Source organism: Narcine bancroftii, chromosome 1 (genome assembly GCF_036971445.1).
Source record: "Narcine bancroftii isolate sNarBan1 chromosome 1, sNarBan1.hap1, whole genome shotgun sequence".
Lineage (NCBI taxonomy): Eukaryota > Metazoa > Chordata > Chondrichthyes > Torpediniformes > Narcinidae > Narcine > Narcine bancroftii.
The window spans coordinates 386,789,079-386,802,352 of NC_091469.1; the positions used below are offsets into that span (position 1 = coordinate 386,789,079).

A 13,274-nucleotide genomic window follows, 5' to 3' on the forward strand; every position below is an offset into this window, starting at 1 on the left:
CTGCAGATTCATGAGTGAAGTATGGCTTCACTTGGAATTACTGTTTGGGGCCCTGAATTGTACTTTGGGTTGGTTATCCAAAATGCAAGCATTGTTCCAAGACACTGGTCTATATAAAGAAGAATTTACAAGTTTAAAGTTTGCCAGTTGTAAGAGTGGAAGCTAAAAGTAATTTCAAAACAATTTTTGGTTAAAATGTTATGATCAAATGGAACACAATTTAATTTAATCCTGGATTAACCTTTAGACCTCTATGTATTGTTGAGTTCTGCCATAGCCCATCAGAGAAAAAGTTTTTTTTATCATCAACACAAGTTCATTTTAAATAAACCGAATCCTAGGTGTTACAATCTTCAAATGTGTCATTAATACTTATCTGTTATATGATTCATATAGTATCCTACATCTGCCATAGTCTGTGAAGGATTCAGCTTCAGCTCCACAGGAATAATTGAAAAATTATCAGTAGCTGAAATGAAAAATATCTACAAAGAATTCAGCAGGCCTCCAATTGGTTCTGTTCTCTGAACTTCACTGTCACAGCAGTTGCTGTTTGATTTAGTATATTAGCAGATTGAGTTCTGTAGTCTATAATCTGCCATTGCACAGACATTGATTTACATGTGCATGTAAATTGGGTCCCTATTTTCTTTAGGGACCCATTTGCAGAATTCTCGATAGATGAAACATCAGCAATTTATGTCTGTTGAAAATATCTAACAATAGGTCAACTTCAGAAAAACAAAATCTACATTTTCTGCTGCTTTGTAGGAGTTATTATTGCTTTTATCTGTAAACTTCCACTCTTTTATTGCTTGGTTGCTCTGCAAAAGGCAGAGCTACTGAAATAAAAACTCCCCACACCAAGCAAGTTATCCAGCAACTGCCGTTTATTCCAACCATGCATGTTCCTTTTTAGGGGAGGTGACAGGCTCACAGGAGTGATGCATGGTGGGAGGAAAGCCCCTGTGCCCTGCCACGCTGACTATTCACTATGGCATCGTGTGTGGGGTTGACCCGGCCCGCTACAGCTTATTTTTTAATGCCTGTTTGTTGCTTTAAAATTTTTGTTACTATATAGACTAGAAATTGTTGTCCACTGCACTGATAGTCTCCTCTTGGAAAATATATTATGGAGTTGTTTGGGCAGGCATGATGATGCTGTTGGCATCACTTTGTGCTTTGTCTACTTAGAATGCAGAATTCTGAGCACAAGTGTCAGAGAGACCCTTGGATATTGTTATTGTAGAATTAAAGTAATTTTGAAGTGCACGTGAAATGTGCTTGTGTAATCAAACTCCCTTCAAGTTGGGGAAAGATCCTTTGAGTCTGCATAGCAGTAATTTAAAAAAATTAAGTTTACAATTGTGCTACTTAAATGTGTTTTTAAGGTTTGTGAAACATACAAGTCCACGTGTATGTTAACTATTGTATTTATTTTGTGCTTGACCTTGTGTAAAACCATATTTTAGCTGAATGTCCTTAGGAGAGTCTTCAAAATGGTGTAACAATTATGTTAAAATGGTGGCATCTGACACAAATTTAAAAAAATCCCTCTGCTCAATATTATTGATACAAAATGTATAGTCGCTTTAAGTGGAGAGGTAATTTCAAATAGATCTCTGAATACAACATAAGAATATAAAAATAGAAGCAGGAGGTTGCTATCTCTCCCTTCAAACCTTTGCCATTCACAAACATTGTGACTGACCTTGTGTCGATACAGTTTCTGACACCATCCCAGTTTACCGTGCACCCTTTACTGTCTGGAATCCATTGAGCTGGGTTTAGAATGGTGAATGTCTGAAACTATGTAGTGCTTTGGAGTGGAGAATTCCAAATGTTCAGTATCTCCTCCTCTCAGCTATCAATGATCTACCCGTTATTCTCAAACTGTGCCCCTGATTTGACTTCTCAAGCATTGAATCACCCCCTTTAAGAATTTTGATGAGTTTCCCTCTCATTTTTCCATACAGTGCCCTCCATAATGTTGGGACAAAGGTACCTTTTTTCCTTTATTTGTCCCTTTGCTCAACAGTTTTAAATTTGTAATCAAACAATTCAAATGTAATTAAAGTGCACATTACAGAGTTTATTCAAGGTTATTTGGTTTGACCATATAGAAATTGCAGCACTTTTTAGACATAGTCCCCTCATTTCAGGGCATTAGAATGTTTGGGACATTTGGCTTCACAGGTATTTGTGAGTACTCAGGTCAGTTTAATTGCTTCATTGGAGCCGGTATAAGAGAGCTGGGTTGGCTTCTAAGCTTTTGATCACCTTTGGAGTCTGAAGCTACCATTTTTCAACATGAGAAACAGTTGTGCCAATGAAAGTTAAAGAAGCCATTATGAGACTGAAATACAAGAATACAGCAGTAAGAGCCCAAACCTTAAGATTATTAAAATCAATAGTTTGGAATATCATCAAGAAGAAAATGCATTCTGGTGAGCTCAGTAATCGCAAAGGGACTGGTATTTCAAGGAAGACCCCCACTGCTGATGAGAGAAGAATTCTCACCATAATGAAGAACAATCCCTACATGTACGTCTGACAGATAATTCAGGAGTAAGGTGAGATGTGTCAATGACTACGATCTGCAGAATACTTCGTGAACAGAAATAGGCTACACTGCAAGATGTAAACCATGGCAAAAGTGGTATGCTTTGAATTTTGAGCAGTTCCTTGACACTGCAGTGTGGATTGCAGAGAGTCATGTGACCTCTATGGCTGGAGTCTAGTCGGAAGTCACCTCACCTGCCAGTCAAGGGGTCGATCTTCCCACAGGTGATACTGGTGCGTGATTGGTCCTCGTAGGTCACGTGAACAGGTCTTGCACTGAAAAAGCTGTGCACATGCATTCTCTGCTCTCTCCCTTTGTTTGCTACATGGAGACCATCACTAAATTTCAGGCTGCAGGCCACGGGCTGCTCCTGTGGGCCGAATGTATTGGGCCTGTCCCAGATCACGAGCTGTGGGCAATGCTGATGACCAGGTTCATTTGATATACTTGTTAGTGTGCTGTGCCTGCTAGAGAGAAGGCCATTCCAAACTGCAGTGTAAAATGGGGTTAACCGGGCAGTTTTCCTGCTTAGAACCCAGTTATGCAGCAATTAGGGTCCAACCCTGTTGGAACCCAACTGGGACCCTGACCTACCTCAAAGGTAGTCAGGGAACCCAGTTAAACTTTTCTAGGTCACATCCACAGGAAAATGGCCAACCCGTTCATACTGGTGACGTCAGCGCTTGCGTGCATGTGTCACCAGGCAGCCAGCATCTGAACATCCAACAGTACTTCCGGTGAATGTGTGACTCGTCATTGAAGGGGGGGGGGGGGATTCCCCCTTAAATTGCCACGTTTGTAATTTAATGGGTCAATTTCCCTGCAATTTAAAAGGTGCTTCCAGCACCTTTGCCCCTGTAATCACACCTGGGTCCCAGGAGGGCTATTTAAAAGGGACTAGAGAAAGAGAGTTGATGGTACTGTGTGTTTAAACTTTGCATTCTCAATTGAGTGTTGAGAATGTTTAGCAGTGATTTATTCGCACCCAATGTGCAGTTATTTGTGAATTATTCTGGGTTGTTCTGTGTGAGTGTGTGCCCTTTTGTGAATTCTCCTGTGTGGAAATAAAACCCACTATTTGTTGATAACACACATCTAGCATTGATTCTCTTTGAACCTATCAAACCTATTCTTGAACACAACAGACACCTCAACACTATGCTATTGCCATCAATCTAATTCAGGTTAATCTTGGTCCCATTTGTCAATAAGACCTTTTTACAGAATTCTGCTGGTTCTTTTATATGGCAAACTGTAATCTGACCATTCTTTCTGTGGCTAACTCATGGTTTGCATCTTGCAGTGTAGCCACTGTATTTCTGTTCAAGAAGTCTTCTGTGGATATTAGTCATTGACACATCCACACCTGCCTCCTGAAGAGTGTTTCTGATCTGTTGGACATGTATTTGAGCTCACCAGTATACTCTTTTTTAATGATGTTCCAAACTGTAAGGTTTGGATGATGTCTCTTACCGTTCTTGTTTTTCAGTCTCATAATGGCTTCTTTGGCTTTCATTGGCACAACTCTGGTCCCCATGGTCAAAAATGGCAACTCCAGACTCCAAAGGTGATCAAAAGCTTAGAAGCAAGCCTTGCTCTCTTATACCTGCACCAGTGAAACAATTAAACACCGGTGAAGCCAAATGTCCCAAACATTATGGTGCCCTGAAATGGGGGGACTATGTATAAAAAGTGCTGTAATTTCTACATGATTAAACCAAAATGTGTACAAATAACTTTGAATAATCTCTGTAGTGTGCACTTTAATTACAGGTGAATTGTTTAATTTCAAACATTATAGAGGGCACTGTATATTGAGTAGATTGAGTATTGGACTCTAATACTGTACCTGCATAAGTGTCAAATGCACAATCCCCAGAATCAACTAAATGAATCTTGTAATCCTTTTAAGGATATCTTATCTTTGGCAACATGACAAAAACTGTAAAATAATACATAAGGTGTGGTCTCACTCAGGCCCCACACAATTGCAATGAAACTTTCTTGGCCTTGCATTGAAATGATCTCATAATCAAGACCAAGTGCCATTTGGCCACTTAATTGCATGTTGCCTAACCTGCACGTTGGCCTTAACCCCAAGATGCTGTCTGTGCGCAACCACACCCAGATCTATTTTGAAAAAGACACTACCTACAAATGTTGTTTTCTGTAACATGTAACAAAGTTATATATTTTTCCTCCTCATTCCATCTGTCACATTCTTGCCCATTCACCCAGCTTGTCCATAGACCTCTAAACCTTCTTTAAATTCTCGTCCATACTCACAATGTTGCTGTTTCAATTGTTAGAAAGCTTGGAAATATGACATTTGGTCCTATTGTTATTGTTATTATCCTAAGTTGTTCCATTATCTTCATGTGGACTCACTGAAAATAACATATAGTTTAAGAAATAATATTGAAATATTCGAACAAGTATGGGAGCCTTACATTAAATACAATAGCGAAAACCTACCGGGGACAAACATTACCTAAGTTGATGGAAGGAGAAGGAAAGAAAAGAATGGACTCAGTAGAATTTCTGGTTTATTTTTGTTGAGTGACAACATTGTCTGACTGGTTTAATGTATCCTAGATTGTATACCTTAAATGGATGAGAGGGGGGGGGGAGAAAAAGTCACTGTATATGTGTGAAAAAGAAAAAGTGTATATCATGGCTAATGTGATTTATGGTGTGAAAGATAAAAAATATTAAAAAAAACTGAAGACAATAGCACCAAGCTAGGTAAAGTGCCTCCTGATGCATTATTTGAAAACTGAAGACAATAGCACCAAGCTAGGTAAAGTGCCTCCTGATGCATTATTTGAAAACTGAAGACAATAGCACCCAGCTAGGTAAAGTGCCTCCTGATGCATTATTTGAAAACCAAAAAATCTGCACTGGTGGAAACTAAAAATAGAAAATGCATCTATCGGAAGTGAAACTATTGTAAAAAATCAGGTTGAAGATTCTTCATCAGAGTAATTTTTCTTTTAAGTGGATGGTGGCTGGTCCTGTTGGTCTTCTTGGTCCAAGTGCTCAGTTACCTGTGGAGGTGGACATTACACGAGGACTCGTTCCTGCAACAATCCTGTGCCTGCCTTTGGTGGCGACATCTGTCTTGGTCTGCACACCGAAGAAGCTCTATGCAAAACACATCCTTGTCCAGGTGGGGAATGTAGGGAGCTTGCTAACTGCTCAGTGAATTTTTCTTGGAATTTTAGTTAACGAAAATAATTTCCAGCAATATGATGATGACTATAATTTGAAGAAATGCATAGAATTAAAAAAATAATATTTGTACTTATTTTTCCTGCAGGATGAAAGAGTGGTAAATTATAATTTTTAATGTTCCAGTCTGTGTTAAGATATTTAATAATGAAGGAAAAAACTCGAATAGACAAGATTTTTTTAAAACCTGTTTTGAATCTAATTACCATTAGTGTCCAGTCATTGTTTATGATAATAAATATTCACAATAAAGTGAATTATGATGCATTGTAAAATTTAGGATATAGCATTGTAACTGGTTTGTTATATCTACCAGGATAATTGGGCATTTTCTTCAATGTATCCGATATGATTTCCAACTGAAGCAAAGCCAGCAGAGAGGAGACTTTTCACTGATAGAAACAGTTCAATTTAAGAATTTGTGTGAAAGCTTGTGATGGGACTAAAATTATTCCTGATTAAAAATAGTTAGATGATATTGTGCCTCTATTACCTTTCTCCATAGTAAAAAAAGAGATAAATGATCAGTTAAATATTTCAGAAAGTAACAAATGGTTCATTATTTTATGTTTGAAAGTGTCATCTTTATTCTAGGATTATTTTGTTTACCATTTTTTCTCCCTGTGCAGATAACTGGTCAGAGTGGTCTGCATGGTCAGAATGCGAGGTGTCTGGGTCACAGCGACGTACTCGTCACTGTAAAATATTATTTCCAGTGGGTTACCAATGTTCTGAGAACAGCAGTGAGAGCCGAGCTTGTACTTATGACTCTAACTTTATTCCAGGTAAGTTTGCTGGCTGGAGGTGACTTTCAAGTTAACCCAAAATCTACATTTAATTATGAATTGGTTTTCTGTTAAAGTTAAATATTCATATCAATCTCACCTCTTTAAAATTTTGGGCGTGATATTTAGATTTGGCAAAGATGCCAAACATATCTTCTCTTTGGACAAGCATTCGATTTTCCCATTCTAGTACAGCAGTTCTACAACAGCAACATTCAGGGGTAATTAATTCTGAACAAGCAAATCTACAAAAAAAATAGCGTTGATCAAATGAAAATTGATTTATTTTGGAATGGAATGCAATGACTGTATTTCTCAGGTAGTTTAACCAGGCTTTTCCTGTTATGAATTGTGATTATATACGTCAGCAACTTTCCGCATCAGAAGTGTGTGGAATGATGCCATTCCCTGTGTAATATTCATTTAGAACACTGCCAGGAATAATTAGTTAATGTTTTCCTGAAACACTTGGAACTCGCAGCTCAACCAAAATTTCAGTGGCACAACTTAAAAGGACCTGTGACTTGCCATTGCACTATCCTCTCAGCCTCATTCACTGCTTGCTCCACTGATTAATGATACCAGGCCCTCAACTCTGAGTCCTTTCCTATAACCCATCCTCCTCCCCCCTCCTCCTCACTCACTCCACTATCTCCAGATAACAGGCTGCCAATTCACCATGCAATCTCTTACAAACTCACCATTTGGTTCTTTGATTCAATTCTAGGACTACAATTCACTAACCCTCCTTTCCACAGCATCTTTTTATTTGCTCCCCTTCCCTACCCAACAGTAGATGCAAAGCCAGCAATTTGCCAAGTAAACCTCCTGGCTCTTGCCTTGATGATTCCCTAATTTGGAATCCATGACCTCTGGCCCAGACTTGGAGCTGCCCGGTTTTTCTTTATGGACTTGAAACTAGGGGTTACAGATGATGAAAAGATCATTTACTATGCAAAGCTAATTGTATGGTCCTCTATGACTTGCACCCAAGATGTTAAAGGTCAAGCAATGAGCAGTTTCATGACTATAAAAGTTACTGATGCCACATGGAGAGCATGCACATAAGATAAGAACTCATGATATTGGAAGGGTTGGGGTGGGGGGGTGGGAGAAAGTTGATGTATGTTAGCATAGATTGAAAATTGGTTCTCGCATGAACAAATCAAAGATAGTGTAAGGAAAATGACATGTATTGCAAGAGCGTCAGAGTTTAGAAATAGGATTGAAGATTCACTTACAGAGTTTTGATGAACCCTGATTAAGATGGGTTATTCTAACATTCCAAAGTAGTTTAGGATCCCTTTTGAATGTAATATAGAACATTACAGTGCAATACAGGCCTTTCAACGCACAATGTTGTGCTGACTGATAGAAACCTACTCAACAAGCTAAACCTTCCCTACCTCATACACAAAACTCTCTATTTTTCTTGTTTCCATGTGCCTCTCTAAGAGTCTTTTAAATATCTCTATTGTAGCAGCTTCCACCACCACCCTTGGCAATGCATTCCAATCACTTACTACTTCCTATGTTAAAAAAAAACCCCTGACGTTTCCCCTAATCTTTCCTCCCCATACCTTGTACAGATGCCCTCTGATATTTATCCTTCTTTCTTCTAAAGTCCAAAGAATGCATATTCAATTTTTTTAATTGCTTGTGATTGGATACCCTCTCATTCATAAAGAATAATAAACCCCAAGATGCTGTCTGAACTGCAGAGCTCTTCCAGCAATTGTTTGTTCAATGTTTCAGCATCTGCAACTTCTATGTGCTCATTAATTAATGCTTACCCAATATTAGCACAAAATAATGTTCAATGTTTTGTAACTTCAAAATTTGCTAAATTTAAGTTCAAGTTTATTTTCATCTGACTGTATGTATATAACCAGAAAAAAACAGTATTTATCTCAGCCACAATGCTCACACATAAACAATACGTAGCATGCAATAATTATGTCTAAAAATATAATTTAAAATAAATACAGATATTTTTGGTTTGATTTACTCAGTTACTGGATACTACTCATCAATCTCACAACCTGCAGGAAGAAACTATTTCCTAGCCTGGCAGCCCTGATTTTGATGCTCCTTTATGGCAGTGGGACAAAGATTATGTGTGTTAGATGGAAGGGCCCTCAATTCTTTGAGATCTATTGAAACAACACACCCACCCCATGTCATCAATGGAGACCCCAGTGATCTTCTTGGCCTTATTTATGATCTTTTGTAGTGACTTCCAGCTACCATACAACGCAATGATGCAGCCAGACAGGACACTCTCAATTGTGCTCCTGTAGATTGGTTTTTGGGATACAGAAGAAAACCAATTAAGCTACCTAATTCAATTTATCATGGTGATAGGGTAGAAGTTTGGCATCAGTTTTGGTGACTCCATTTTTATTTTCTAATAACACCACCCAGAAAGGAAGAACACGCCTTTAGGAATTCCAAAGGAACTACTCAAAATTCTTAAGCGTCAATGATGTGCCATGTAAGCATATTCAATGTTGATGCATGCAAAGAACGGCAGCAGTTGGCACACAGCAACCTCAATGACAATGAGACTATGACAACTTCTGTTTTTAGTTACGCTGTTTAAGGAATAAGTATTTCCTTGCGCTTTGGGGAAAAAAAGAAGATTGAGCAAATACTTGCTCAGAAGATGCACATATCCCATTACCTATGCGAATTAGGTTTGTGAAGCTACCCAATTAACAATCCATCACAGAAAGAACATCAATAATGGGGTTTCCAGAGGAAACCCAGCAGATACAGAGAGAATGAACAAAGTCCACAGGATCGCATTGGAGTTCATGATTGAAATTGGAGTGTTGGAGCTATGAGATGCCAGCTGTATATGGCAAATTTATGGTGTAGTACTGTGAAGCTTGCATTATTGAAAGTGAGTAGAAACCCAGGTTAACCTTTTCACTACACGTTTAGCACAATTTCAAGACTAGCAGATTTCTATTCTGAATTTACTCAAATTTCTAATTAGAAATCTCATGGCCATTTGTCATTTTTTTTGTTTGTTCTTATTTATCCTTGTGTGTTGCAGTGTTGGTTCTTTTCCCATTTCCTTAAGTAGATGGTGAAAGCATAGTGAAGAATACTACCTGCCTAATGTTATTGGATGGATAAATGTAATGCATTCTACAAACTATTGAGCCTTGAATGTTTTGAAGTGTCATTGTCACCATATACATCCAGCAGAGTATTAATCACATTCTTTGTGCTGATTTCAGGGCGATCCACCCCCCCAGCCAGAAATACATCATTCACATTAACACAATTCAATACTGTGAATATATTCAACCCAATGACTCCATTCCCAATGATTGTTCCAGATCTTCAATGTCAATAAGACTTTGTGTTAAAACCTCTTTCTTTCCATTTTTTCAATTTTTCCCATTCTTCCCATTCTGCCCATTTCCATTTGCCCTCTTTTTAGGCGACGGTGTCGAAACTCTTCCATGTCCTCGTAAATCTGGTAATGAATTAGCAAAAACTAAGCATCATGATTATTCTCAAAAAATTGAGATTGAAAGTTACCATAAGACTTTTAACACAGCAGGATATCGAAAAGCAAATTTATAACCCTTCTTTAGCCGAATTAAATTCCCGTCGTCGCCTAATAATTTCTTGACTCAAATCTGCTTTAAAAAAATTCTGGATCATCATTGGAGATTGACTTTGTCGTCCCTTCTGTCCCGCCCACCGTAGTATCATTTCTCGGTCTTGATAGTTCAGGCACCGAACTAAGACCGCTCGTGGTGGTTGTCCCGGTAACGGTTTCTTTCGTAACACTCTATGTGCCTTTTCCAATACTAAACCTTCCAAAAATAACTCTTTGCCTCGGGAATCCAACTCTTGAAAAATTTTATTGGATCAGACCCTTCAATGTCTTCTGGAAGACCCATAATTTTCACATTGTTTCTCCGACTTTGATTTTCCAATCCACAAATGAATCTTCCACTTTCTCTATTTTTTCCTTATTACGTACAACTTGAATTTTACACTCAGAAAAAGCTGTTTCAATTTTTAAAAAAAAATTTCTTGCCCTATATCCACTAATTTAATACATTTACTGACATCCCTCTTAACTGTAGATATATCTTCAGACATATTAGATATATCTTCAGATGTGTTAGATATTTTAGTTGTCACATCCAAAAATCCTTGAGTCATTTGTTTTGACATATTGTCCATATGATAGGCAATCCCTTCCAAGACTGTACAAACAGACTCCATTCCAGGTTCCAGTTCCACATCTTGAGGCCTACCTTCTCTAGACTCCACCTCCAATTGTTCCCGTGACTGCACGTTAAAGGTAAGTCTTCCTCTTCTTCCAACATTGTCGGGCCCTTCCCAGTGCAGTTGCAGGTCTGCACACCCGATGGCGGTATCCCGACCACGTTGGGACGCCGCTGCTCTGGCCCCCCCACAGCTCACACGCGGTCCAGTAATTCACGGACACTTGAGGCACCACGCATGCCCGGCAAGGCCAGGGACTGCGCAGAGGCAGCTTCCAACGCCATTCTGCGCGTCCCTGGCTCACCCGACAGCAGCCTGGGCTCAAGGGCTCTTCTTTCAGCCGGGTCGCCCACGTGTCTGAAATTGCGAATGCGCGAATCAACTCTGGCCAAGCTCATCAACATGCCGGCACCATCTTGTGGAGACAAGGTTGGCGCCGGTGTAATACTCAGCCTGGCAGGAGTTCTCTGTGCCTTGGAGGTTCCAAATGACAATTTCGTGGCTTCAACTGGACAGGTAGGCCTCAATACTTCAGCACTTTTAAAAGGTAATTTCTTCTGTAATTGAGCTTTCTTTTTTTTAACATTAGTCGCCATTGTGACCCACTAATGTTCCCAAAAATAAAGATACAACTTTTATTCACTTAGATAAACTTTAAAGACGGGTACTTAAAAAACTGGCTGAGGAGGGGTGGGATCGCACGTCTGCCCTCTACGCCATCTTGCCACTCCCCCCTCCACCCTCATGTTTATGGCAGATGTTGAAGTTACTTCAAATGAAAGAGAAAAGAAATACATGCAACAGCAACAACACATATTCATGATTACATTTTAGAAGCAGGTACCCAGTTATTCTCCACTTCTGTATGTGGAAATATCTCTGGTAAATCTGACAAGTTTCTCCTATATATTCAAATCAGACTATTAGCTGAGCAGTGCTATCTCTGTAACCACAGAGTCCACTGCATAAATTGCAAATGATCATGCAAACTAAAACTCTCAAGTGACTGAAGTGGAACTGACATCTGTTCAAACATGATACAAGGAAATTCCTAGCATTGCGTCTTAATTTAGCTCCCTGCAAAGTAACATTGCTTGATCACAGCTTTCCAAATGCTGGTTCAACAAACCTGATTATAAACAGCTATTTTACAAGTTCAGACTTTGAATAGTATTTCATAATTCAACTGAATATTGAGATGTTTATGATACAAAGACAAGAATTGTTTGTACAGTTGTAACAATAATGTTGAAAATAGAACTATAGAACCATAGAAAAATACAGCACAGAAACAGGACCCTTCAGCCCCTCTAGTCCATGCCAAACCTCTTTTCTGCTTAGTCCCACTGACCTGCACCGAGTCCATAAGCTCCATATTTCTCACATCCATGTACCTATCCAAATTTCAGCTGTTTGGGGATTATGGGTAATGATTACCCATTGCTCCCATATTACGCCGATGCCAACCACAGAGGCAAGTGAACTCTGGGCTCAGCAGCAGTGCGCCCCTGCTGCTGCGTCAGGAGGTTGACGGACAGACGGGGGCAGGTGGGGGCGACTGACAGATGGCTGCAGGCGGGGGCTAGGAGTACTGTGGTTGCGTTTTCATAACTAAAAAAGTGCTGGTTTTTGGAGTTTGCCATTGTTAGGAATCCTGGATAAAAGGATAGGTACCTGTACTCCAAATTTGGCCTCACCAATGTCTTATACAACTTTAGTATAACATCCCAACTCCTATACTTAATACTTTGATTTATGAAGGCCAATATGCCAAAAGCTCTCTCTACAATCCTATCTATCTGTGACACTACTTTCAGGGAATTATGTATCTGTATTCCCAGATCCCTCTGTTCTACTGCACTCTTACTTTCTTTTTCTTCTTTGGCGTGGCTTTGCGGACGAAGATTTATGGAGGGGGTAAAAAGTCCATGTCACCTGCAGGCTCGTTTGTGGCTGACAAGTCCGATGCGGGACAGGCAGACACGGTTGCAGCGGCTGCAGGGGAAAATTGGTTGGTTGGGGTTGGGTGTTGGGTTTTTCCTCCTTTGCCTTTTGTCAGTGAGGTGGGCTCTGCGGTCTTCTTCAAAGGAGGTTGCTGCCTGCCAAACTGTGAGGCACCAAGATGCACGGTTTGAGGCGATATGAGCCCACTGGCGGTGGTCAATGTGGCAGGCACCAAGAGATTTCTTTAGGCAGTCCTTGTACCTTTTCTTTGGTGCACCTCTGTCACGGTGGCCAGTGGAGAGCTCGCCATATAACACGATCTTGGGAAGGCGATGGTCCTCCATTCTGGAGACGTGACCCACCCAGCGCAGCTGGATCTTCAGCAGCGTGGACTCGATGCTGTCGACCTCTGCCATCTCGAGTACTTCAACGTTAGGGATGAAAGCGCTCCAATGGATGTTGAGGATGGAGCGGAGACAACGCTGGTGGAAGCG

General features: G+C 39.9%; 1 protein-coding gene and 1 long non-coding RNA gene across 2 annotated transcripts in view; one reads left to right on the forward strand and one right to left on the reverse strand.

The window, feature by feature from the left end:
* Window positions 1-13,274, forward strand: part of sema5a (sema domain, seven thrombospondin repeats (type 1 and type 1-like), transmembrane domain (TM) and short cytoplasmic domain, (semaphorin) 5A) — a 189,308-nt gene that overhangs the window by 162,444 nt on the left and 13,590 nt on the right. The window contains exons 18-19 of the mRNA XM_069913602.1: window positions 5,562-5,732; window positions 6,424-6,579. Of these exons, the coding sequence (XP_069769703.1) occupies window positions 5,562-5,732; window positions 6,424-6,579 (327 nt within the window). The remainder of the gene's footprint in view (window positions 1-5,561; window positions 5,733-6,423; window positions 6,580-13,274) is intronic.
* Window positions 1-13,274, reverse strand: part of LOC138751390 (uncharacterized) — a 79,103-nt gene that overhangs the window by 10,231 nt on the left and 55,598 nt on the right. The window lies entirely within an intron of this gene.